General features: G+C 46.8%; 2 protein-coding genes across 4 annotated transcripts in view; one reads left to right on the top strand and one right to left on the bottom strand.

Annotated features, from left to right (window-relative positions):
- PPIL2 (peptidylprolyl isomerase like 2) overlaps positions 1 to 2,545 on the top strand; it is a 31,314-nt gene extending 28,769 nt beyond the window's left edge. The window contains exons 20-21 of one of the 2 annotated variants that reach the window (XM_030335749.1): positions 96 to 198; positions 1,414 to 2,545. In XM_030335749.1, coding sequence (XP_030191609.1) covers positions 96 to 192 — 97 coding nt within the window. In that variant the 3' untranslated portion in view covers positions 193 to 198; positions 1,414 to 2,545. Of the gene's footprint in view, positions 1 to 95 lie in introns of both variants that reach the window. The other variant, XM_030335748.1, reaches the window with a different exon arrangement.
- Positions 2,192 to 26,455, bottom strand: YPEL1 (yippee like 1). 2 transcript variants are annotated; one of them, XM_030335753.1, is made up of 5 exons: positions 26,412 to 26,455; positions 10,399 to 10,681; positions 7,573 to 7,616; positions 6,553 to 6,661; positions 2,192 to 5,369 (listed from the first exon to the last, which is right to left on the bottom strand). In XM_030335753.1, exons 2-5 carry the CDS (start codon positions 10,513 to 10,515, stop codon positions 5,280 to 5,282), a joined length of 360 nt encoding a protein of 119 aa, XP_030191613.1. In that variant the 5' UTR covers positions 10,516 to 10,681; positions 26,412 to 26,455; the 3' UTR covers positions 2,192 to 5,279. The 2 variants fall into 2 exon arrangements, with proteins under 2 accessions (XP_030191613.1, XP_030191612.1); XM_030335752.2 differs by lacking the exon at positions 26,412 to 26,455 and adding an exon at positions 22,248 to 22,415.
- Positions 26,456 to 27,423: the final 968 nt, after the last annotated feature.

The raw sequence follows: 27,423 nt of genomic DNA, 5'->3' as shown, positions 1-27,423 counted from the left end.
TGGGTGACATCACGCTGAGGGGAGCCGTGGGAGGGTGTGGGCCCCCAGCTCCAGGAATTGGTACACAGCAGCTAGAGTGGTTCTTCTCTTTCTAGGAAACGTGTAGCAGAGGAAGAGCCCTCAACCAGTGCAGTTGTCCCTGTAGCCAAGAAAAAACCCAGCCGAGGTTTTGGGGACTTCAGCTCATGGTAGCAGCAGGTCTGTCACTCTGGGTCCCCGTAGGGACTCAGGGCTGGGGACTTGTATCCACATCACAGAGTTTTCTGTCCTCCTGACTACATCTCACTAGAGCTCTTGCTTGTTCCCCTTTCCTGGCCCCTGGGCCTTCCCAACCTTCACTTGGTACAGTGGCCTGGCCCTGTTTCCAGGCCTGAACCTACCTAGAACCCTCGACCTGGACCACCAGGCGTGGGCTGTGGCCCTTAGACCAGCCTGCAGCACGGGTCTGGGACAGGGAGGAAGGCTGTGTCCTGACTCTGGCCTTCCTCCCTTCCCCACCCCACTTCGGTCATTTTGTCTGAGACTGTTTACTCAGTGTATCACCTGGGACCTGGTTAGAAACAGAGTCTCAGACTTCGGATCTTCTGATCGGGAGACTCTGGGGGCAGGGTTCGGCATCCAAACCTTGGGGGGCCCCTGCTGCCGGTGGCTTGAGGATGCTAGACTAGAGCCTTGACATCAGTTTCTAAAACCTCTTCTGCTGCCTTATACCTGGGCTTACTGAGGCCCACCCAACAAGGACCATGGGTGGTCACAGCTATGTTCCCCCGAGGGCCACACCCAGGACTGCCCACCTCTCCGGCTCAGGACAGGACCAGGACCACACATGGGAGAAGCCAGCCAGCGCCTGCTGTTACCAATGGATGTGCCAAAGGCCGCAGAGAGCTGGTGTGCCCCCTGGCCCCCTGCCTCCCCACATGCTCACTTGACCCCCAGCCCTAGCACCAGAGCTTCTAGGCCAGCCTCACCAGCGTTTCCAGACTTAAAAATCCCTTAACTCTATTTTTCTATAAATGTCTTTTAAAAAACATACTTGCTTGCCTGCCCACCCTTTTTTTTTCATTCCATAGCCTGTGCCAGCCTGGTTTCCATGCTTCTGACCTTGACACGGCTACCTCGGCCTTCCCAAAGTGCCTCTGCAGAAGGGTGGGGACAGCTGCCGCCTCCCACTGTCTGTCTCCTTTGGCCCCAAGGCTGTCCACTCCTCACACCCACTCCTAAGGCCTATGGTCTAAAGGTCAGCACAGGCCACCACTCTTTCTAGCTTGTCCTTGGTTCTTCCCCTCACCCAAACTTCAAATTCCAGAACATGCTGGGGGGCTCTTCTTTTTCCATCTCTAATGCTGAACCCCAGGTCTAAGCCCCTTATCTCTCACCTGCATCTGTTCAAGCCCCTTGTGCATATCCACACAGGTCATATCTGTGTCACCCGCCTAAAGCTCATCAGCCTGTGGTCATCCTGCTTCAGGCCTGCCACCAGCTTTCCTCTGTGCTGAGAACAAGGCTGAGCCCCACAGGCACCCTGTGCCTCTGCAATCCCTTGCCTGTGACCATAACTGGAACCAGGGACCTGGGCTCTAGGGAGTGACCTCTCAGCCTCTGCCTTTGGCCCTCATCCCTCTTCATGACCTCCTCACCACTACCCTCCCAATTAGTGAAGGGCTTACACTCCAGTGTTTGTGCCTGAAATGTATCCCAAGAGTCTGGTTCACCCAGGAGGAGAGGGCTGGATGCAGTGACAGCCATGTAAACGCACTTGCAGGCCACTGACTAGTCGCTCGTGGACTCCGGGTACGTGGGGGTGAAGAGGGAGTCCCAGAGGGCTCCTAACCCCTCAGCGTTCAGGAGGGGTGAGCTCAAGTTAGGCGTTCTCGGGCTACGTGCACAAGCCCAACTGGTAGGAGCCCGGTGACACAGAGCTCTAGGAGACAGTGGGCCGCATGGCCCCACACGGGACCGGAGCCGCAGCAGGGAAAGCTCTGTTGCCTTATGCCTGGACTCACTGAGGCCCGCCCAGCAAGGACCATGGGTAGTCACAGCCACATTCCCCTGTGGCCCACACCCAGGACTACCTGCCTCTCCACCTCAAGGAACAGGAGGACCCCACATGGGAGAAGCCATGGACAATGAGAACTGTGGGAATCCAGGGCCCCCAGGGCCCACAACAGGAGGTGCTACTGGGAAGGACACATCTGACATTGGAAGCTTTATTTTTGAACCTCACACGGACACAGAGGACAGAGGGCTGGACGCAGAGGCTGAAGGAGGCTTGTGCACGTGAGCTTGACAGTCCTGCTCCAAGGGGCAAACCTTCGGGCTGTTGTCCATTGGTCCGTCCCTCCAGCTGCACCCAGTGACCACATGCACCTGGCCCAAGGCATGGCCAGGCCACTCTGGGCTGCAGATCCACCCAAGAGCCTTTGACAAATGAGGGTTTACATTTCTGTAGGTCATTTTGGAACTTAGTTTTCTAGGTATTAAAACCACTTGGATTTTTTAAGTACCTGGTGAAGTCATCAGGTAAATTAAAGGACTTTTGAAAAAAGATTCCCATTTCTGATTTCGCGTAATATCTGACAGATGCCATCAAGAATAAGCGTTAAGGTATAAAAATACTATATATATATGTATATATAAAACAGCAACAAAACTAAACCACACTTTTAGAGTAGATGTGCTGTGCCAGAGAACACCACATAGTTTAAATGCATTTATGATCCTGGCATCACTTCCCAAACTTCAAGGAAAAAAATACTTTAAATAATTTAAATAAAAGTCACAGGATGATATTTACTGTTTAGGAATTTAAAAGGGTGGAACATTCCAACACTTTACCAGCACATCTGGTTGTGGTCTCGTGTGTGAATGTCCTTCCCTGAAGTCAGCTCACGGTCTGTTCTTTTGGTTTCAAGAGGAGCTTGGGTTTTTCAGAAGACCAACAAAAAAAGTGGTAAGGGTTTTTGTTGGTATCAATTACCAACAAAATGTAAAACAAGGCCTCCTAAGACCACTAGTAAAAATGTTTCAATGCCATCACAAAAGACAATACAAAAACCAAAGTGCTCAAATCGAAGGAGCAGTAAACTTGCCCAGAACATATAAAAGCTTTAAATAGAAGTTTAGTATATACAAAAATCGGTCAGAAGAATTTGAGAAGATTCTTCAGTTTACGTGGAGATCTTGTGGAGAAGTGCTCGGGAGCCCTGCCCTCAGCACCCCCAGGACCCCCATTTCCCTCATCCTCTTGGAGCCTCAGACACAGCACTGAGGCTCATGGAGGCACCAAGGCAAGAAGGGAGGTGTCAGTTTAGGTGAAGTTTTCAAAGAGGAGTACTCCTCAACGAAGGCGTCTTTCTGTCCTTTCAAAGTTGCCACTAAGGACCAAAGCTGCAGGTGACCATGCTTCACATGCCAGCTCAAGTGCGGCGTCTTCAGGTTTCTGACCGTGGCAATGAGTGTGCCATGCATGCAGGACTGTGCCCTGGGAGCCTGAAGGCTGTATAGCTGCACATGAACTCAAACACGGGGCTGCTCTGGGACAACCTACATCTGGGGCCGGGGGGGGGGGGCACGCCAGCTCAGGAAGCAGCAGCCTGCTAGAGCACCTGTACACGCAGAGGCCTACGCGGCTGTACAGAGATCTGCCTCCGATACTTGGAGACATGCGTATACACTAGCTCGCACTCCAGTGCCCTCACCCACAGCAAGGCAGCGCCATTTCCCCACGTTCCAAGGCTTAACCCGAGAGATGGTGCCAAAAGGGAAACTAGGTGAGCAGCTGTGCCAAAACCACCCAGGGGGGCCATGGGCTCTGGGGCTCAGGAGGGCTGGAAGGAGGAAAGGGACCTCCCACTGGACTGGAAGCCGTTCTCAGCCTTCGCAGCCAGCTCACATTTGCCACGGGGCTGACCTTGTCTTTCAGACATTGGCCCAGCAGAGAAACCTCTGGGCATGCTGCCCTTCTCTCTCCCTGCCTCCCTGGGCCCTCTCTTCCTGCCCCCACCCCCAGCAATGGGGGCTCAGGGGTCTCCAGCTACACTGGAGGCCCCACCAGACCCCTGGAGCAGCTGGCCAGGCCTAGCAGCTGGAGTCAGGCTCAAACACTGAAAAACAGAACTTATTTGGGAATGATTTTTGACCTCCATGCTCTGAACATTGGCCAAAATTCTGCACAGTGCCCTCTCCCTGCAGAGGCACAGGTGGATGGTTGAGACACAGGACTTAGAAGACTGCCCAGATCCCTTCTGTATCAGTTCAAGGGACAGAACCAATGGGGCACAGGAGACCCATATTCATTTACAAAGTTTAAATAGGTCTTAGAACTTTAACCTTTCCTGAAAAAAATGTTAAAACAATCTCCCAAATCTCAAGTTTGGAAGTTTATCCTGCTCGTTCTGGCCTCTTTCATATGCAAAAGTAATTCTTTTTCTTCAAGTACATCAGAGTAGAAAAGGAAATCCGATTTTACTCGGTCCAGTGTGTTAAACTCTAACTCTGTGGACCACCCACCCTCAGCAACTGATGCAGAAGCCCCACCGCCAGGGCCCTGCTGGACTGCAGCCTAAATAGCGTGCCCCTGCAGACCCCTGGAATAGTCTTTGCTAATGCTTGCTTTCTAGATAGGGAAGCTGTTGGCTTAAATAAACAAGATGTTCCATTAGGCATATTTCTCTATTTATAGCTTATCTAAAATGTAATCAGTGGTGTCTTCTGTTTTTGAGCAAAGCTTAAAAAAGAAAAAGGTCCCTTGGCATATAGATTCATTGGCTGCTTCTGGAAGATTCTTAAATGAGCACTATGCCTTAACAGTTCATCTGCAAGAGGAACAGTGCATTTGTAGTTTCACGAATTAGGGGAAAAAAGTGGGCTATAATACCCTCATTCCAAAAGAGAGGAATGAACTTACTCTCTAAAAAGACCCTAACCCTGTAGTCCGCAGAAATTCAGTTTGGTTTTCTATCAAACATGAAAGAGCACAACCAAACTCTATTGTAAAGGCATAGGTTAAAAGAAGGTATTAACTAGACGGGTAAGTCATCAGTTGGTTAATTCTTTCTCTGGAACTTGAGAAGAAAAGGTCATTGAAACATTTCGGAAACAGCCATGTACATGAACAGGACAGAGGCTGAGGGGACACCTTACCACCAGAAGAGCTGGGAGAGGCCAGCCTACAAGGTTCAAAGTTCAAGAAATACTGTCATCCAGGATGCTCCTAGGTTTCCGTTACATTTACAGTTTCTTTCACAAAATAGGATTCAGAAGAGAACAAAGTTTTCACTTTACTCCCAACCATTGTCTTTGATCATGTGGGCAAGCTCAATAATAAATTTTCCTTCCTTATATTTCTGACTGCTCTCAAAGGCATGTTCCTTGAAAAAGAAAAAAAAAAGTAGAAAGAAGGTCTCAGGGCAGAATTGATTTCACTTTGGCTTCACTGCACGCTTGGTAAAGAAAATAAGTGGATGGTATTAAATCTCCCCAGGTGATCTGTGTGCAGTACTGACCAGGGCTGGGGCGGGGGGGCAGGGTCTGTCTCGGTGACAAGCACACCTAGACCAGGACAGGCCACTCCTACTCGTTGTGAAGTTGCCGATAAACTCACAGGGAAAGGCTAATTCAAATTTGCTACCGAGCCTCTACCATGTGCGAGGCAGTCTGGGAGGCCGAGGAGCCAGAGCCTCCTTGCAGGGACTTCGGGTAAGGGGCAAGTGAAGGCAACTATGCCAAGTGCCCTGGAGGTCATTCAAGACGTAGGAAGAAGAGAAGGCCCTTGGGTGGGCAGTGAGAGTGGAGTGGAATGGGCTGGGTGTGTGTGCAGGCCTCACCAAGCCCATCTCCATGTGTGATTGGGGAATGCAGAGAATAGGAACAATCGGGAATTACAGAAAGAGGGAGAGCAGCTGGCCTTGACCAAGATGACCAGAATCGCTGCAGAAGAGCACGTCATGAAGGCAGGTGCCAGCCACACCCAGACACGCCTCTCAGATGCCAGAGCCCAGGGTGGACGTGCACTCAATGGCCAGGGGGCACCAAGTGTGCGGGCCAGAGGGACAAATCTGGGAGCTGAAAGGAGGGGTGGGGAAAACGGGAGCAGGGAGTGTGGGGGAGCAGAAGCTGCCCACAGGCCAAACCTCTGATGGGCAGGGGGAGGCCAGGCCTCGGTGCGGCGGAAACTTCTGAGCACCACAGACGGTTCTGCTTGACATCGCTACTGCTAAGTAATGTCAGCAGCCACCGCAGGCCTGGCCAGTCGGCGAGCATCCCCCAGACAGGTGGGACCCTCCCCTCATTCCAGGGGCCCCTCAGGGGCCTAGGTCTGCAGGGTGGGACTGTGAGGCATGGCTGTCACCCCTGCCCTGGGAGCGCAGGTGTGGGCAGGTGTGCCTATGTGATTACGTCTATCTTTAGTTGGCTCAGAATTTCTATTTTAAAACATGGATTGACACTTCCAGGGGGAGGGCTTACTCCTTCGCGAATTTTGTGTCTGTTAGTAATGTGTTTTATCTGGTAATCTGTGCAGTGTCCAAGAGGTTGGAATAGACAGTTACTTACATATTTCCACCCGAGCGTGGTTTTGCAGTTTTCACAGTAGATGTCTGCGACCGCGTGCAGGCCAGTAAGAAGGACCCTCTCCTCAGCGGGGCCACAGCCCACGTTCACCCTACAGGGGAGGAGGCAGGAAATCGCTGGAGACCAGAGCATTTCCCCGGCTCCCGCCTCAGGTGGTTATTTCTCCAGCTAGCTGGTTACCAAAGGCACCAGTGTTTCTTCTTAATGCCCCACCTTCCCGCCCCCTGCCCACCACCACCTTGTATGAGAAGGAACAACTGTTCATTTCCCCAGGAGAATTCCAAGATGGGCCAGGTTCCTAGGGAGGTGACAGTTCTGTGGTGCATAGCGCAGTAAAATTCAAACCCACCACAAATGGGGCACAGACCACACCACATGTGGGAGCTAGTTCCTCAGGTAAGAGCACACTCTTCCCTGAAACTCTGACTGGAGGGTACAATTCTTTAAGATCACTTAAAAACACTTGACCTGGGGTGCTTGAGTGGCTCAGTTGGTTAAGCGTCCAACTTTCGGTTTTGGCTCAGGTCATGATCCCAAGGTTGTGGATCAAGCCCCATGACAGGCTCCGTGCTGAGTGTAGGGCCTGCTTAAGATTCTCTCTTCTCTCCCTCTCCCTGGCTCGTACGCACCCTCTCGCTCTCAAAATAAAAAAAAAAATAAAAAGGGGAGCCTGGGTGGCTCAGTTGGTTAAGCATCCGACTTCGGCTCAGGTCATGATCTCCCAGTTTGTGAGTTCAAGCCCTGCGTTAGGCTCTGTGCTGACGGCTCAGAGCCTGGAGCCTGCCTCAGATTCTGTGTTTCCCTCTCTTTCCACCCCTCCCTCACTTGCACTCTCTTTCAAAATTAACATTAAAAAAATTTTTTTAATGAAAATAAAATTAAAAAAAAAACCCTCTGGTCATTCTAGCCTTTGAGTAATTGTTTGCACGGATGTACAGAAGCAATAAATGTAACGTGACCATGAACACAGCAGGTCCACAGGCCAACGGCAGTGGTACTCACACAGAATTGAAGAGGTAGGCTCGTCCCTGACTTCCCTGAAAAGACTGCAAAGAAGAAAAAGCTGTCACATATCTGTTGTGGTAAGATGAAAAGGGATGGTGAGTTTTGCATTTTGGAATAAAGGTGGAGACACTTTTTCAGGTCATGGCCTCAACGTGAGTGGAGGGCCAAGCTGAGGAACGGCTACCATAGGCCTCTGGGGCTCTGGACCCCACACAGGACCCGGGAGTCACAGTGCTCCCAGACCCTGGACAGACATTTCACCGGAGCAAGACCTGTGTGGTAAGCCACTGTGACTTGGGGGCTTTTTGTTACTGTGGTATAACCTAGCTTGAGGCTACCAGTGTTTTGACTGAGTTACATAGCTTTTAGGGGTGCCTGGGTGGCTGAGTCCGTTGGGCAACTGACTCTTGGTTTTGACACAGGTCATGATCTCACAGTTTGTGAGTTTGAGCTCTGCATGGGGGACGGGGAGAGGGGGTGGTGCTGTGCGTTGATAGCACGAAGCCTATTTGGGATTCTCTCTCTCCCTTTCTCTGTCCCTCCCCTACTTGCTCACATGTGTGTTCTCTCTCCCAAAATAAATAAACTTAAAAAAAAAAAAAAAAAAAGAAAGAAATATACAGCTTTCAGATTAAGAAGAGTTTTCAAGTGGTTTTCTAGAATAAGGAATATTACATCATGGCCAATTTAACAAATAATCATCTCATAGGCTTTCCTGCACATCCTTATCAGCCTTCAATTCGGTAGACCAATTTTCCTAATTCTCTCACCTACTCTGCAAATCCTTACTTGTTTAAACAGGGTTTGGATCAGTGATATGGTCAGATCTGAGGTTCGGGTTTAGATAGAAGTCAGACTAGAGTGCGGGCCTACAAACTTCCGTAAACGAGGCCAGCTGATAAATATTTTAGGCTTTGGGGGCCACGCAGCCTCTGTTGCAACTACTCTGGCATGATACATAAATAGACGAACGTGGCTGTGATCCAATAATACTTCACAGAAAACAGGTGGTGTGCCAGATGTGGGCCACAGATAAAATCAGAGCCTTCTAACAACTAGACCTGCCTGTACCAGGAATAGCTCCCCTGGACCAAGGCATTGCTTACTAGTGACAAAGATGGCCCCAGAGGCTCGTGAACACCTGTCAAGACAATAATTCTGTCCTCATATGAACTGGATTCTGCTCTACATGGTAACTTATGGACTAACAATGTATGGAAGGAAAAGCAGCAGTTTCCTGTATCACCAGCTGAAATGCAAGGTCTGATGCCTCTTGGCAGACTGTGTGCTTGGTGCATTTAGGTTCTCAGCATGACTTTCATCCTGAGATACTCAGTTAAGGTCATGGTTGTTTCCACCTAGCAGGTCTCTACTTTCAATGTAATTTAAAAAACAGTCTTTCGGGCTCGTTGAAAGAAGCATCCCAAATTCCTTTTGGCCCACCCCATGATGGAGCCTCCAGCATGCTTCAGAACCAACACCGTGATGATGCCAACAAACACCTATGCCTTCTGAGATGGCATGGCTCAGGGAGGTCACCAAGCCACACAGCCCCATCTGACGGTCACAGAGTGGCTCTGCCTTCCACAAACTCAGACACTGTGACACACACGGAGCCTGCCTTGGAAGGCACCCAAGAAACCAGGAACCGAGGCCCTCGCATTTCTGACTTGAATCTTCTGAATGGACAAAGGAGCCACAGCAGCAAGAGCACAGGAACTCTCTGCCTCGTTTCACGGTGTTTATTTTAGATGATAAACAGAAATGAGACAACCATTCATTATCACCTAGCTAAAACACAAGTAGGCAAGCGATCTTCCTACTGACTAAAGTGCGAAGCTTAAGCAGGGATTCCTGAAAGGCCCAACTTCCTGACTTTGTTTTTGAAGGAGCATGAGGTTCACGTAGCCCAAGAAGGCAAACCTGTGAGGATGGGGGGAGGTGGTGGTGACCCGCAAGGATGGGCAGGAGAGAACGGTCACAACTTCCCACCTACTACATTTGAATCGTTTTACGTGTTCACAAGTGGTTGATTATAGACCTCAGATGCTGCTAAAAAAGGGTCCAACTTAATAATAAGGAATTGGGCTGTTCTTTTCTCATCTACCAGGCTGCTCCCGGTCCCACACAGAGTGCCCAGGGCAGCTGCTGTGGCCCTGTTCAGAGTGTCCGTCCTGACGATTTTGCTAAAAGATCCTCTCTTCGGGGCGCCTGGGTGGCTCAGTTGGTTAAACGTCCAACTCTTGATTTCGGCTTAGGTCATGATCTCACAGTTTTGCGTAATCTGTGCTTATAGCACAATAGCACTTACAGCATGATCTGCACTTACATCACAGAACCTGCTTGGCATTCTCGCTCTCAAAATAAATAAAACATAAAAAAAAAAATCCTCTTTCCCCCATTCCTCTATGATGGGCTGTTTTCTCCTTAAGCATTTTGAGTTTTTAAAATTTCTTAATTCCCTTATTATTAAACTCTTCCCACAGATTTGCTAGACTTCCTTTGTTCCTTTGATGTGTTTTGGTTTTACATTAACTTTACTGCTCTGACAAACTAACCTACTCCTCTTGCTTTTTGTGATTTTCTACCCCTCCAAAACCCACCCACTGCACAAACACCACGACCAACACACTAAGCACACCAACATCACAGTGCAGTCACACTCCACCATGCACGAAACTTTCATCAATGCTGCCCAGGAGTCTCTACACTTCCAGGACACAACAGACCCACAAAGTCACACGATGGTTAAATGTTTGTCTATGAATTAGGTCTGATCATCCTCAGGGGGATCTCATCATTTTCTGGGCACAAACCACTTGCCTTAGAGATCAGCTCATCATGATTGGCCAGGTGGGCTCTGCAGTGGACACAGCTGTACGTTCGGTGACAGTTTGGCAGATAAGCTTGGAAAGTTTTGGATTTTGTCATCTTCACCATCTCGGCAGGGCACTCCTCGCTCAGCTCAGGGCTGGCACCGGAAGAACCGTGGCTCTGCTGGGCTCTCTGACAAAAGAGACACTGAAATATGCATGCAAGAGCCGTTGTTGTTCGGAGGGCGTGTGGCACTGTCCACACAGCTGGGACGAGAGAAAAATGTCACAACCTGTCAATGAATCAAGACAAAGTAGTGGGTTATGGAGGGAACAAAATACGTCAAGGAGGCACGTTCAGGGGGTATGCGTTTTGAGGAATAGGGTGGGGGGGGGGGCCAGAACTGGAAGATCTAATTCTTTAATATTATACATAAAGAATACTAATACCTCGGGGCACCTAGGTGGCTCAGTCAGTTAAGCTTCTGACTTTGGCTTAGGTCATGATCTCATGGTTTGTGGGTTCAAGTCCCATGTCAGGCTCTATGCTAACAGCTCAGAGCCTGGAGCCTGCTTTAGATTCTATATCTCCCTCTCTCTGCCCTTCCTCTGCTCATGCTCTGTCTCAAAATGAATAAAAATTTTAAAAAAAATTACATGAGTCCAGAAATAAACCCTTGTGTAGGGTCAAATGATTTTAAACAAGGGTGCTATGATTCATTAGGGAAAGGGCAGTTTTTTCAGCAAGTGGTTCTGGGAAAACTAGATACTCACATGCAAAAGAATGAAGTTAGACCCTTATTTAACACCGCATACAAAAACTGACTCAAAAAATGGATGCCTGGGTGGCATAGTCGGTTAAATGTCTTTGGTTTGGGTCATGATCTTATGGTTCTCGAGTTTAAGCCCTGCATTGGGCTCCCTGCTGTCAGCATGGGGCCCACTTCAAATCCTCTGTCACCACCCCCCCACACACATATCTCCCCTACTTGCTGCCTCTCAAAACAACAGTGAAAAAAATTAACTCAGGATGGATCAAAGACCTAAATGTATGAATGGAAACTATAAAACTCCTAGAAGAAAATATAGGGGAAAACACTTACAATATTGATGTGGCTTGATTTCTTGAAAAGGACAGTAAAAGCTCAGAAAAATATTTAGATTTATAGAAGGTAAAGTGGGAGAAAAATGGGGCAGAGCACCTGTAGAACACCAAGAAAAGGAAATAAAGGTCTTAGAAGTATCCAGAAGGAGAGGGAAAACTACCTTTCAACAGAACAACTTCCCAAGTAAAATAACAGAATCCAGAGGGTAGTCAGGAAAGGTAACTTTAAGGTCCTGAAAGATAATATCTGGCTATTCCAGAGTTCTATATCCAGTGCAAGTATCTTTCAAGAATTCCAGAATGACATTTTCAGAAAACTATAAAGGTTGACTTCAGCAAAATACCACTAAAGGAAGTACAAGGATGTGTGTGCTTCAGACAGAAGAAAAACAATACTACCTAAACGTCAGAGTCTAAAAAAAGGAATGGTGAATAAAGAAGATGGTAAATAGGTGAGTAAAAGACAGCAGTGTTGTTTTGTACAGCTTTAAAAAGATAGGACGGTAGGTGCGCCTGGGTGGCTCAGTCGGCTGAGCATCCGACTCTTGATTTCAGCTTAAGTCATAATCTCAGTTGTAGGATCAAGCCCCAAATCAAGCTAAATGGTAGTTTAAGGTTTCAGACTGGATAGAAGACAAAATTCATCTAAGATGCAATTTACAAGAGACATATATTTTTTTAAGTTATTTATTTATTTTGAAAGAGAGTGCAAGTGGGGGAGGGGCAGAGAAAGAGAGACACAGAGAGAGACTCAGAATCCGAAGCAGGCTCCAGGCTCAGAGCTGTCAGCACAGAGCCTGACGTGGGGCTCGAACTCACAAACTGTGAGATCATGACCCGAGCTGAAGTCAGACGCTTAACTGACTGAGCCACCCTGGCGCCCCTACAAGAGACATATCTTAAACATAAGGACACAGAATGGTTGAAAGATGAAGCTAGAACCTGGGTGATGGCAACACAGACATACAGTTTATAATTATTTGCTAACAATATATTTGTTTTATGTATTAAAAAAAATTTTTTTTAATGTTTAGAGAGAGACAGAGAGAGAGGGAGACAGAGAGACAGAGCATGAGTGGGTGAGGGGCAGAGAAAGGAAGACACAGAATCCAAAGCAGGCTCAAGGCTCCGAACTGCCAGCACAAAGCCTGACACGGGGCTCGAACCCATGAACTGTGAGATAATGACCTGAGCGAAGTCAGGTCCTTAAGCCACCCATGTGCCCCTGTTTTGTGTATTTATTATATGCATGTGATTCACAATAAAGTAGCTAAAACAGCAAAAGGACAGGGCACCTGGCTGACTCAGTGTGTAGAGCATGCAACTCTTGATCTTAGGGTTGTGGGATCCAGCCCTGTGTTGGGTGTAGAGATTACTTTAAAAAAAAATAAAGCAGTAAAACCTGAAATCATTGTTGCACTATATGCCAACTAACTTGGATGTAAATTAAAAAAATAAAAATTAAAAAAAAGTGTAAATCTGACTACTTAATAACATAGCCTCAAAATATATAAATCAAACATTTATAGAACCGTAAGGAGAAACAGATAAATCTTTAATCACAGGATTACTGATTATAGTATATAAAGCATAAACATGGTATACTTATTACATATGTATAGTACACTTAATATACAGCATATATAGTATAAATATACTATTTTATTCTTTTCAGTGACTGGCAGAGCAAACACAAATGAATACAGACACAGAAGATGTGCATGATGTGATGGACCAACTAGACATAAAAGACATGGAGAAAACTGTATCTAAGAACTTCAGAATCCACATTCATTTAAAGCACACAAACATTCAGAAAAGCCAAACACACAAGTCTCAACCAACTTCCAAGGATTGAAAACACAATATATTCTCTGACCACAAAACACTGAATTTAGATATCAATAAGAAAATACCACAAGAGAAAATTTTCATATGCTTAGAAATTCAGAAATGTACTACTTTCTACACAAATAAATGGAAAGATATTCTGTGCTCATGGACTGGAAGAATATTGTTAAAATGCTCATACTACCCAAAGCAATCCATAGATTCAATGCAATCCCAAACAAAATACCAATGGCATTTTTCAGAGAACTAGAACAAAGAATCCTAAAATTTGTATAAAACCACAAAAGATCCCGAACAGCCAAAGCAATCTTGAAAAAGAAGAACAAAGTTGGAGGATCACAGTCCTTAATTTCAAACTATACTACAAATGAACAGTAATCAAAACAGTATGGTACTGGCACAAAAACAGACACACAGGGGTGCCTGGGTGGCTCAGTCGGTTCAGCTTCCCACTTCAGTTCAGATGTGATATCGCAGTTCATGAGTTCGAGCCCCACGTTGGGCTCTGTGCTGACAGCTCAGAGCCTGGAGCCTGCTTCAGATTCTGTATCTCCCTCTCTCCCTGCCCCTCCCCTGCTCACATTCTCTCTCTCAAAAATGAACATTAAAAAGATTAAATTTAAAAATATAGATTAAAAAATACAAAAAATAAATAAAAACAGACACACAGATCAATGGAATGAATCAAGAGCCCAGAAAAAAACCTCACACACACAGTCAATTAATTTATGACAAGGGAGGCAAGAATATACAATAAATGGTCTTTGGGAAAACTGTAGGCAGCTACATGCAAAAAAAAATGAAACTGGATCACTGTCTTACATCATACACAAAAATAAATTCAAAATGGATTAAAGACTTGAATGTAAGACCAGAAAACAACAAACTCTTCGAAGAAACCAGGGACAGTAAGCTTTTTAACATCATTCTTAGCAAAATGTATTTTGGACCAGTCTCCTTAGGCAAGGGCAATAAAAGCTAAAATAAACAAATAGGATTACATCAAACTGGAAAGCTTTTCCACAGCAAAGGAAACCATCAACGAAAGGCCACCCAGGCAATGGGAGAAGATATCTACAAATCATACATCTGATAAAGGGTTAATAACCAAAATATATAAAGGACTTACACAACTTACTTACTTAACACAAAATAAACAACCTGATTAAAAATGGGCAGGAGAGGGGGGTGCCTTGGTGGCTCAGTCAGTTAAACATCCGACTTCGGCTCAGGTCATGATCTCATTGTAAGTTTGAGCCCTGCTGACAGCTCAGAGCCTGGCCTGTTTCAGGTTCTGTGTCTCTCTCTCTCTGTCCCTCCCCTGCTCATGCTCTGTCACTGTCTCTCTCTCAAAAAAGAAATAAACATTTAAAAAATTTAAAAAAAATGGGCAAAGAGGGCACTTGGCTGGCTCAGTTGGTGGAGCATGCAACTCTTCATCTCAGGGTCATGAGTTTGAGTCCCATGCTGATTATGGAGCCTACTTAAAAAAATGGGCAGAGGACGTTAATAGACATTCTTCAAAAGAAGACATACAAATGGCCACCAGACATGTGAAAAGCTACTCAACATCACTCACTCATCATCAGGGAAATACAAATCAAAACTATAAGGAGCTATCACCTCACACCTGTCAGACTGGCTATTATCAACAAGACAAAAAATTAACAAGTGTTGGTGAGGATGTGGAGAAAAGGGAAGCAATGGAAGCAGCCCAATTGTCCATCGATAGATGAATGGATAAAGAAGATGTGGTGTGTATACACAATGGAATACTACACAGCCATAAAAAGAATGAAATCTTACCATCTCACCATGAAATCTTACATGGATCAACATCAACAGTACTACACTAGGTGAAATAAGTCAGACAGAGAAAGAGCAATACCATACAATCTCACTTATATCTAAACAAAAAAAACAAAAGAAAAAACAAAAACAGACTCACAGATCCAGAAAACAAATGGTTGGTTACCAGAGGGGGCAGGCATTGGGGGAATGGGCAAAACAGGTCAAGGGGATTAAGAGGTAGGAACTTGCACTTAGAAAATAAAGATGTCATGGGGATGTAATGTACAGATAGAGAATATAGTCAGTAATTCTGTAATAACTTTGAATGGGGACAGAGGATAGCTAGATTTATGGTGGGGATCATTTCATAATATATAAAATTATCCAGTCCATATGATTTACACCTGAAGCCACTAAGATATTTATTGTATGTCAATTATACTGATTTTTTTTTAAAGTATAATCCAAAGAGGAAAAAAGGAACATATTTCTTTATACCCATGGGTCTAAGGACAATGAAAATTAGAAGATATTTTGAATTAAACAATAAGTACTTCCTAGTATTTACAAGGAAACATAAAATTTTCTAGAAGGTAGATTAGAAAATAAGACAGGTGGAATTAATGAGCTAAACACCCATCTTTCAGATGTTAGAAAAGTGACAGAGAAACCTAAAGAAAATATATGGAAATAGTAAAAAATTCAATGCAACAGACAAGAAAAACATGGATATACAAGGATCAATGAAGCCAAAAGTTTGTTCTCAGAAAGACTAATAAAACTGATAAAGCTTTGTTCCAATGATTGGAGGGAAGGTGGGGAGTGGGGGAGAGATCAGATCAAAGCAATAATCTGGCAGAAATAGAAATGGAATATCACTTTGAGTGAGATTTATGGATGTTGTGATCAATTTAATATATTTGAAAATGCAAACCACACACATAAATTCCTGGAAGAAATACAACTGAAAAATAGGACTCAGGAAGAAAAGAGCAAACCTGAATTCAGATCTGATTAACATTAGTGAAATCAAAGTGAACACAGCTAGCTTAACTTGATACTAAACCTTGACCAGGGCAGTGAAAGAATAAAATTCACTATAATTTTCTTCTCATAAGCCAAAATGCAAACATCCTAAATCATACTACCAAACAGAATCAAATACTATTTTAAAAGGATAATAAAATACAATTAGGTTGACTTTATCACAAGAATACAAAATCATTTAACGTTAGAAAATTTAGTTAATAAAATGTACTGCCTATGGTTCCCTCAATCTGTTTATCTCAATAGATGCAGAGAAAGCATTTGACAAAATTTAACATCCATTCGCAATTTTAACATTCCATGAAGACTAAGGGACATCAGGGAACTTCCTTATCTGTTAATTTTATAGGTATCTGTTATAGATAGATTTTATAGATATCTGTTAAGATACCTATAAAGATGAAACAACCCACAGTGAACATCATGTTCAATGGTCAGACTTAGAAAACATTCTTTTTGAGATCAGGAATGAATCTCCATATCACCACTTTCATTCAGCACTTCCAGAAATCCCAGCCAGCTGGGGAAGGCAAGGCAAGAAGGCATAAAGATTAGAATGGAAAATATACATTTCTACAACAGTGTAACAACACAAAGCAAGAATAAATTCAAAGATCTGAAACACCTTTACAGAAAATAGTATACAACTTTGAGGGACAATGAGGAATATCTTAATAAATGGAGAGATACACCAAGATCAGGACTGGAAGATATTATAAACATATGAATTCTCCTCAAAGTAATTTTTATTATTTTCAAAGTTGTATTTATTTTGAGAGCGCACACACACATGCAAGCGGGGAAGGGGCAGAGGGAGGGGTGGAGAGAATCCCAAGCAGGCTCAGTGCTGTCAGCGCAGAGCCCAAAGTGGGGCTTGATCCCACGAACCAGGAGATCATGACCTGGGCCAAAGCCAAGAGTTGGATGCTCAATCTACTAAGCCACCCAGGCCATAGGCACCCCTATTTTTTTTTTTTAATTAAGTAGGCTTCACACCCAGCACAGAGCCCAGTGCGGGGCTTAAACTCACGACCCTGAGATCAAGACCTGAGTGAAGATCAAGAGTCAGATGCCTAACTGACTGAGCCATCCAGATGCCCCAAAGTAATTTTTAAATTAAATCCAATTCAAATAAAAATCGAGGAAGATGTGTTGAGGGTGTGTGTGTGTGTGTGTGTGTGTGTGTGTGTGTGCGCGCGCGCACGCGCACACACATATGCAAGCCAGGGAGCCAGCAAGAGAGATGTAATTTTAAAACTTCTCCTAGAAGTGTCTGTAGGGGAGGGAAAAGTTTTCTCAACCCTCTTGGGGTCCCTGGCTGGGTCTAAAAATTAAACTGGCAAAAACAGATTAGCAGGAGAAAAGCACACAAATTTTATTGAATGCTTACATGTACCTGGGAGCCTTCACAGAAGAATGAAGACCCAAAGTAGTAGCGGAGCAGGGAGCTTTTCTACGTTTTAGACAAAGAAACCACTTATTTGTGAAGAACTGACAAGGTAGAGGGGTTCGGGCTAGGGGCAGACCATGGTGAAGAAATAATTAGGAAGGTGGGGTAGGTTTAACAAGGTTTGTTTACACAGAATTCTTTGCCCCAAATTCCTGGTCTCTGGTGGTAAGAATTTCCATTCTCCTGGTACAGAAGGGCACCTTTCACATGGGAGTTTAATGACCTGTTTCAGGGAATAAAGGCAAAGGGGGAGGTCAGAGTGACCTTCCTCCTCCTGCCATTTTCTCAAATTCCTCCAGCTTAAGATATTCAATATGGTGACATATTTTAGGGTAGTACACCCTGAGCCCCATCATGTCAAAGGTCAAATAGTGAAGACAAGGAGCTCCTGGGTGGCTCAGTAGGTTGAGGGTCTGACTTCAGCTCAGGTCATGATCTTTCAGTTCATGAGTTTGAGCCCCGTGTTGAGCTCTGTGCTGACAGCCCACTTCAGATCCTCTGTCCCCCTTTCTCTCTGCCTCTCCCCTGTTCGTGCTCTTGCTGCTCTCTCTCAAAAATAAATGTTAAAAAAAAAAGCTTAAAAACTAGTGAGGACACTTGGACCCTCTTAAAGAGCATAAAGGAAGCATGTACTCTACCGGAGTCTGCCAGAGAGCAAGTCCTGCCATTTTCTTCCTTCCTTTCTTCTTTTTTTAATGTTTATTTTTGAGTGCGAGACACAGAGTGTGAGTGGGAGAGGGGCAGAGAGAGAGACACACACAGTCTGAAGTGGGCTCCAGGCTCTGAGCCACCCAGTTGCCCCAAGTCCTGCCATTTTCCATGGTCATCAAGGCACAGGCACAGGACAGGAAAACAGGTCAATGTGACCCAAAAGAGAGCCCAGAAACAGACCTATTCATAGATGAACACCAGATATAGCAAAGTGGTATTACACCTCACTGAGAAAGAGAGGTTTCCAAAAATGGTGCTGGACATTACAGATACCCATCTACAGGAAAAGAAAAAGCTGGATCCTATTTTATACCATAAACAAAAATTAATGGTTCATCCCATTTCCCAACAGAGAAACTCAACTACAAGAATATTGTGGGGGCACCTGGGTGCTCAGTTGGTTAAGCGTCTGACTCTTGATTTAGGCTCAGGTCACGATCTCACAGTTTGTGAGATTGAGCCCCTTGTCCGGTTCTGTACTGACAGCGTGGAGCCTGCTTGTGGTTCTCTTTCTCCCTCTCTGTCTGCCCCTCCCCTGCTTGCGCCCTCCCGCACTCGCTCGCTCTTGCTCTCAAAATAAATAAAAAATAAACATTAAATAAAAAAAGAATATTGTGGAGGAAATTTCCACACAAGAAACACACATCCACACCTACACATCTATCCTCCAAAATGAAGCTCCATTTCTTTCTCCAAAATATGGTCTTCTCAACCAAGTGTAAAGGTAGTTCTGAAGAAGTCTGATTATGTGAGATATTCCAGATCAATGATTCCTCAAACTTTCACTTTTTCACGATATCACATTAGTCCCAATACATTTTATCAGGTTTTTTCGGTTGCCCCAAACTACTGGACACTCTATGAATTTGAACCCTGGCATCCCTCCCATCTTTGAGGGAGGTCACAGAGGTGAGTGTCAATTCAGATACCACCTGCACCGGCCCAGCTCCATCTCCTGTGTCCCCACCCAATGTCCCACACTGGCCACATAGACGAAGTCGATCCACACACACACACACATGCCCCACCCATCAGTAATGACCAATAAGGAAGGAATGAACCTGTTCTGACTTATTTTTTTTAAGTAGGCTCCACACCTGAACTCACAACCCTGAGATCAAGAGTCGCATGCTCTACCAACTAAGCCAGCCAGGTGCTTCCTGACTTTATTTCTTACCGAACTCATGTTGAGTCTGTTTCAATATCTTCACCTGAGTTTTCTCTTTTTATTGAAAGGAGGCTTAAGTTTTGTCCCTTCTTTCCTTTCTTCAGACTCCCTCTGATTCTAAAAGATTCCAAAAGCACACAGTGAAGAGGCCGAGAAACAGGAATCTCAGATTATTCACAAGCTAGCTGGTCAGGTATTTGGAGTCTTGTCCCTTTAGTGGCCGAAACACTGTTCCCCATGACTGGAGAACTACAGAAACTGCCCTCCAGCCTTGAAACAAGTGATTTCAGGGCGACTGGCTGGCTCAGTGGGCAGAGCATGTGACTCTTTGATCTCGGGGTCATGAGTTTGAGCCCCACGTCAGGGGGTAGAGTTTACTTGAAAACAAAAAAGTGATTTCACTTTTATTCATAAGAACGGAGGAAACCTCTCACTTTTAGCTCGCGTGCAATTCCCTTTGTATGGGAAGGAGCTTTCAAAGTGGCAAATTGCCAAGGGTTTTCTGTTTATTTTCTGCTCGATGGCATGGATGTGTGCCATTCCACTGCGAGCCTCCACTGGACGGCCCCCGCCCCAGGTGTCCTCTACCTGAGGAGCTGCCAGCGTCCAGAAGGTCTGCCTCTGTGGAACGGCCCTGTCACCTTTACTGAGCCTTGTCCATGCTCAGCACTCATGGCCAACCTTTGAAAGGCAGGAGTGTGGGGGTGCCTGGGTGGTTCAGTTGGTTGAGTGTCTGACTTCGGCTCAGGTCATGATCTCACAATTCGTGGGTTCGAGCCCCACATCAGGCTCTGTGCTGACAGCTTGGAGCCTGCAGCCTGCTTCAGATTCTGTGTCTCCCTCTCTCTCTGCCCCTCCCCCGCTCATGCTCTGTCTCAAAAATAAATAAAACATTTTTAAAAATTTATTAAAAAAAAAAAAAAGCAGGAGTGTGTCTCATACACACACATTTTACCATTTTGTCCTGACCTCCACCCCTGTCACCATCCCTCAAAGGGTGTCCTGGCAGAGAAACAGCCAGGCCCAGATTCATGGTCACTGAGGGGTATGTCACACTGTTTTCAGTTGGCTTTTAAACTGGATATCCAGGGGTGCCTGGGTGGCTCAGTTGGTTTAGCATCCAACTTAGGCTCAGGTCATGATCTCATGGTTCATGAGTTTGAGACCTGCATTGGGCTCTCTGCTCTCAGCACAGAGCCCACTTCAGATCTTCTGTACCCACCCTCCTTTCCCCTTGTGTGTTCACTCTCTCTCAAAAATAAACGTTAAAGTAAATAAATAAGTAAATAAGCTGGATATCCACTGTGGCACTGGGGAAATCATGGGCAAGTTTTCAGGCAACCAGTGTACAAATGGGCTTTTACAACCAGATCTACTGGCAAGTTAAGAACCACCGTGAAGTAACTAAAAGGCAAATGCATTCAGTGAATCACGTTTACTACAGGACATTGTGTTTCCCTTGGGTTTGGAGGGCAGCAACCATCCCCCCAAAAGGTATTTGTGCAGGGTAATTTCTTAGAGCAAAAACAATATTCTGGATTTCAGAAATTTCTCTCCTAAAATAATCATGTATAATTATTTTAAGAGAATGTGAATCAGGCCCATGTCCATATGGTGCCATTATCACACTTCTAAAGACAAAAACACTGAGAAATAAAGCCCCAACCAAGCAGCTCTGACATTTACAGGATGGACTGGAGGCTGCCCGAGGGCCGCAGGCTCCTTTCCCCACACCTGGGGATACCCATCCTTTCTACTACCCGTGCCACCATGTTACCTCCCAGTATTACTGCTCCTGGCACATAAGCTCCAGTCCCAACCCACCACTTCCCCTGTGAGGAGGAAGGGAGGCACCAGGCAGAGAAAGCATTCAGCTAGAGTTCATGGTGAAAGTGGAACCCCAGGTGGGTGGCAGGGACATCAACATCCATCACAGAAAAGGAAACACAGGGGCTCTGAAGAGACTCCCAGCCCAAACCAGCACTATTTTAAGCTGTTGATTTCATGAGAATCAGAGAACTGGCAGCAACCCTAAAAGATGGGGGGGGGGGGGGTTCTTATTAGTCCCACTGAGCAGATATGGAAACTGAGGCCCAGAGAGGTTAACCAATCTGCCAAGGTTACACAGCTAGTAAGCTGTGGATTCCAAGCCATAGTCCAAGCCCTGGACCCCTGTGCCTGAAGACACATGAACAGGTGTGAACTTCACTCATCGCTGCAAATTAAAGGCAGTCTGGTATGTCTTACAACCCAGCAGGTGGGCAAAAATTTTTTAAAAAGATACCACCAGGGCACCTGGCTGGCTCAGTCAGAAGAGCATGCGACTCAATCTCAGGGTCGTGAGTTCAAGCCCCATGTGGGATGTTGAGATTACTTAAATAAATAAAACTTAAAAAGTTGATACCACCACTGCTGAGGGCTTGTTGTAGCCACCTGGTAACACCTATCAGTACTCCTGGGCACACACCCCTAGACCACAGGCCCATCTGGGGCATTTTACCTCCGGACTGACATGCACATGTGCAAGTAACTGGATAAAGGTTGTTACAATATTTTCAACAATAACAAAACATTAGAAACCATCTCAAGTCTAACCAAAGGAGAAGGGTAAATGCGCTGATAAACATTTCCAAGGCTGGACCTCAGCTGGGGGTAGGAAGGATGGGGGAAGGCAACTTCCCTTACACTATGCTTTTTGGGAACTTTTGATTTTTGACACCAAATGTATGTACTCACTGTTCAAACACACACACACAGCACGTGCATGGAAAGGCCTGGAAGGATTCACATCAATGGGCAATAGCATGAGTCTAGTTTGCCTTTGGCAGAACCAGCTTCCCTTCATACAGTCTTCCTTCTTACTTGAATTACAGGATGAAATGCTTTCCTCCACATTTCAGGAACTGCAGGCCTGGTGATCAGTGGACCCACTGGGAGAGATGAGAAGACTCCTTCAGTCCTACCGCCTATCTGGCTGCCCCCAAATAAAGCCCCCTTGGCCCTCTAGCCTCCCCCAGGCTCTGCGTCTCTGGGGGATCTGGGAAGGGGTGTCTGGGCTCTTTCAACACCCAGTGGCTAGGCGCCTCTGCTCTCCAAGCTCCAGTCCTCACTTCTCCTCCCTCCTGCCTCAAGTCCTGCCTCCATCATCTGTCTCCCACCAGACTACTGATTAATGTGCTCGCACTGAGCCCTTCTTTTCCAACAACTTGGAATACCTTCTTTTTTTATTTCACCCACTGGTAACAAAGTTCCCCAGAGCCAGGGCGTTGGGACACATCCTAGCAGAGGCTACTGGTTTCCTTGCTATCAACAAGGGGGAAAGGCCAAGGCACTATCCACACACCACTGCCCTTCTCACTTGAAAGGGTGGGCTCTAGACCCAAATGCCAATGGAAGTGGGAGGACAGAGAGTATGAATCTTAACCTGTAATTATTTAATTGCATACTAAAACGAACATAATGGGGGGTGGGGTGCCTGAGTGGCTCAGTCAGTTACGCGCTTGACTTCGGCTCAGGTCATGATCTCGCAGTTCGTGAGTTCGAGCCCCAGCATGGGACTCTGCGCTACCAGCACAGAGCCTGCTTGGATCCTCTGTCTCCCTCTCTCTCTCTCTGCCCCTCCCTCCCCCAAATAAATAAACTTTAAAAAAAGTGTTAAAAAGAACATAATCGAACATTTGATGCCCTGTGTTGGGGCAAGAGACAGAAAAACTAGAGATGCAAAGAGCAATTAGAAGTGGGCCAGTGCTCAGGGGTGAGAGTGTGGCACCATGAGGGAGCCAGCAGGTGAGGTCTGGAAAGAAACAGGCTGCCGGGCGGTGGTATGGGGCAGGGGGGAACCAAAGGTACAAGAGGGGTCAATTCAGACCACGCCACATATTTGGTGGCCGTGGAACCTCAAGCCAAGCTGTTACCTTATCTGTGGGTAAACTGTGATTCACAAGGAGGTCCAGAGAATTACACAAGATGTCATGTCATTGCTACAGTATGACAGAGGGTTGGCAAGGGTGTCTCCACACCTCATAAGCCCCAAGGGAATCTGGTCCTGATTGTGAGGCTCTGCAGGTGACAGATTAAGGGGCCCTTTCTTGGGTGTGGACGACAGTGGGCTGGCTCCAGGATTTCCATTTTACTATCACCAGCAGGCAGCCTTCCCAGGTGCCCCAGGGTGTCTATCACAGGAGGAATGGTGACTGCTTTTCTGAATCCAACTGGCATTGTCCTCCCCAGAACCCTCAGCCCTTGGGTCTTGGCTGTTCATAACTTTCTCCAACCTCCCCTGAGATCCTCCTGACAAAATTTCCACCCCCTAGAGGTTTTGCTGATTAGCAGATCTAACAAACATACAACCAAATGAATCTCAAATGAAGAGCATCAGAGAATGGTTTGAAAGCACTTCTATTGCTGTTTTTTTTTTTCAGTGTTCATATTTTCTACAACTGTAGGTAAGTTGTTAGTGAAGTTACTTCCGGTATCTTAGATCTAACAGAACATGTGGAAAAGGCAAAATCAAAGACCCAGCAGGTAGAGAACAGATGTCATTACACAGTCAGACAAGCCCTTACAAATTGAAAGGGATAGCAATAAATAGCCACACTGGGCTTAGTTAACAATAGGGGTTTCCTTGCTTATCTGTGTTTTAATCAGGGCTCCAAGGGTAACAGAATTTGTGTTATTAGGGGCGCCTGGGTGGCGCAGTCGGTTAAGCGTCCGACTTCGGCCAGGTCACGATCTCGAGGTCCGTGAGTTCGAGCCCCGCGTCGGGCTCTGGGCTGATGGCTCAGAGCCTGGAGCCTGTTTCCGATTCTGTGTCTCCCTCTCTCTCTGCCCCTCCCCTGTTCATGCTCTCTTTCTGTCCCAAAAATAAATAAACGTTGAAAAAAAAAAGAATTTGTGTTATTAAAGTTTAGCATAGCAGCTTCTTGAAATGCCAATTTTATATCTTTCTGGCATTAAATCCACCCAGGCAGAGTCTATTGGCAATCTGACCTTGGCATTTAAAGCATTTCCAGCAGCTGAGTATTGGTTTTGCCAGCTTTGCGCATTGGAACAGCTCTGAAGTGGTTATAGGGCCACTTCATATAGGGCTGACGTGGTTATACATGCTACCGAATAACTAAGAATACTGCTTCTTCATATTCTAGTTTTCATTTATCAGTCTCCGAGGGTTTGGAAAAATGCAGTAAAACTCTATTGGCAGTCCCATTCCCTCTCCCAGCTCATCCCTGCCCCTCAGCATAGCAGTCCTTGTGAAACTTAGAGACAAGACAATGGGCAGGAATCAAAGAATAGGCATTACAGGAACACTGCTCCCAATATAAAGGGCTTTACACATTTCAGTGCTTCAAAACCGGAAAGATCTAATGTCTGGACTTCAGTTACAAGGGTGTATCCATGTCAGTTGTTCATTTTGGCAAATGCACCACAGCATTGTAGGATAGTAACAATGGGGAACACTGGGTGTGGGGCATACTGGGGCTGTCTGTACTATCTTTGCAACTTTTATGGAAATCTAAAGTTATTCCATAACAAAAAGTTTGTTTAAAAAGCAAAGGCTATTGGGGCACCTGGCTGGCTCAGTCAGTGGAGCATGCAACTCTTATCTTGGGATTGTGAGTTGGAGCCCCATGTTGGGTACAGAGATTCCTTAAAGATGAAATCTTTGAGGCCACTATTCAGATTGGTAATTAAGATCAGTTTTTTTTGTTTGTTTGTTTTTTTATGTGCCCAATACAGGCCAGACCCTGTGCTGTAGGTCCATGGTAGGATATGATTTTGCCCCCGTGCTACCGTGGAGAGGTTCCTACGAGAAGGAAACACTCTAACCCTGGGAGGTGTAAGAGTCTAGGAGAGCCCTCAGTATTAGCATTCCTCAATTATGCCACTACTGCCACCCAAGAGCTCAGGGCCAGAAGTAGGGGAGAACAAATGCAGGATTACTAAACTCAAAACCAGCATCAAACACAGCTCCTGGCATGGAGCAGGGACTCAGCAAACCTTTGTCACACCTACTAGATGGGAGCAGAGGTTGGAGGGTGCATGGGTGTGGGAGAGGGGCAGCTGGCTCAGATGAAACACCTGAAAGTGTTCCCTAGAGGAGGTAAGCCTCCTCTTCAGGCTTGGGTAGGAGTTTAGGAGTGAGGTGGGTGGAAAGAAGAATATTCTTGGCAAAAGAAACAACAGGTTAAAGTGTGTACGTTCTGACTACAAAGAAGAAAAAATGCAAGTGAACAGAAAAAGCTTGGGGGTGGGAAAACTGGGGTCTTCCAAAGTCATTATCTACCCAAAATGAAATTACAGCTCCCCCACCCCCACCCCTCCATCCTGGAACATAGCGCATTATCTGGACATCAAAGATGTCAGAGGCAGGCCTGGGGGAGGGGGACCCTACTTAGCAGGTTTCCCAAGCTAAGGCTTTTGCAAGCTCTGCTTTAGTAAAATCCGAGTGCCACAAGCGGGGAACTGATACGGAGGACAATTCATTTTAGTCACGATCTTTATGTGGGCAACTTGAAAACACCCCCTCCCCTTTAATAAACATTCCTAGGAGACCTCTTTTGTCCTCATTTCCCTCACCAGTCACAACATTTTTTTTTTTTTAAGAGGGACAAGCCTATTACACACCAGGCATCTAGTTCATTCTGTTAATTTTTTCGTGGCCGAAGTGGGAAGGAGACGTGGGGGGCGGGGGGGAGACAGGGGGACAAAATCAAAGATTAGGCTTTGTGGTCTGTTCCAACACGGAGCCAAATAGCAAATTAAAACATCCACAGGTGCAGCCCGCTCGCGCCCCGCCCGCCAGCCCGGACGCCCAACAGGTGCCTCCGGGCCCCGCCCGAAGCCGCAGGTCGCCACAAAGTAGCCGCCCGCTCAACAGCGTCCAGGCCCGCCCGTACTCACGGCCGCTCGGCGGTCCGCGCCCCGGCCCGCAGCGCCCATCCGGCCCGGGCCCCGGTCAGCGCGGGCTCGGCTCTCAGGCGGCCCCGGCGCTGCCCGGGACGCGCTGCGGCCGTTGGCGCCTCGGCAGGGCGCGAGGCATCCTCCCGCCGCCGCCCCGCGGGCCGCCTGCCCTTTGTTTTGGAGCCACGGCCCGGCCGCGCCGCCGTTAACGGCCTCGGAACGCGGCGCCGGCCAATCAGCGCGCTGCAGCGCCCGCGCCCCGCCCCGCGCCCCGCCCCGCGCCGCGCGTTCCCGCCCCGCGCGCTCGGCGCCCGGGAGCTCGATCAGCTCGCGCCCGGCCGGGCTGGACGGGGGCGCACGTGCCGCGGGGCGCGACGCACTCCCATTGGCCGGCCTACCGAGAACGGCCTCGGAGCCAGCCTATGAGGATTGCAAAGTTTAGGGGGCGGAGCCGCGCCGGGCGAGGCGAGGCGGGGCGCGGGGCAGACTCAAAGAAGACCTCAGCGCGCAAGCGCGGGCTGGCCTGGACCCGGGCGCTCGGTCTCCCCGTTCGCTTGGAACGGCCGAGGGGACGCTGGGCCCAGGGCTTCCAGGACCGAAGCAGGGCGCACGGGTTGGTCACGAGCGGGACCCGGGCTTCCCTGGCTGGACCACTCAGAGACTCGGTCCCCAGAATCTGGGGTCCTCCACTCCGACCACCCGCCCTGAACTCTCCAAGCCACTCTACTTGACAACCTCTATCTGTATCTCGCTCTCTTCTGCTCCAGAACCCCCAAATCGGACCCGACAGGAAGCCCCATCCTCCGTGAAGCCGTCCTGGCCCCCCATATACAATGCAGTATATCTTTTAAAGATCTCTCTAGGTCTTTGGGTGTGCATCTGATTACTGTACTTAGAATGTCTCTGTTTATCGTCCATTTGTCAGAACTTAGCCATTCTCCTAGCGATGTCTCCAAATCCCCTCCTTTTACAAATGTGGCTGCAAAGTCGGAACTCATGATCATTTTTAAGA

The sequence above is a fragment of the Lynx canadensis genome, chromosome D3 (assembly GCF_007474595.2).
Source record: "Lynx canadensis isolate LIC74 chromosome D3, mLynCan4.pri.v2, whole genome shotgun sequence".
NCBI classification, from domain to species: Eukaryota; Metazoa; Chordata; class Mammalia; order Carnivora; family Felidae; genus Lynx; species Lynx canadensis.
This window is presented reverse-complemented; position numbering and strand designations above follow the sequence as displayed.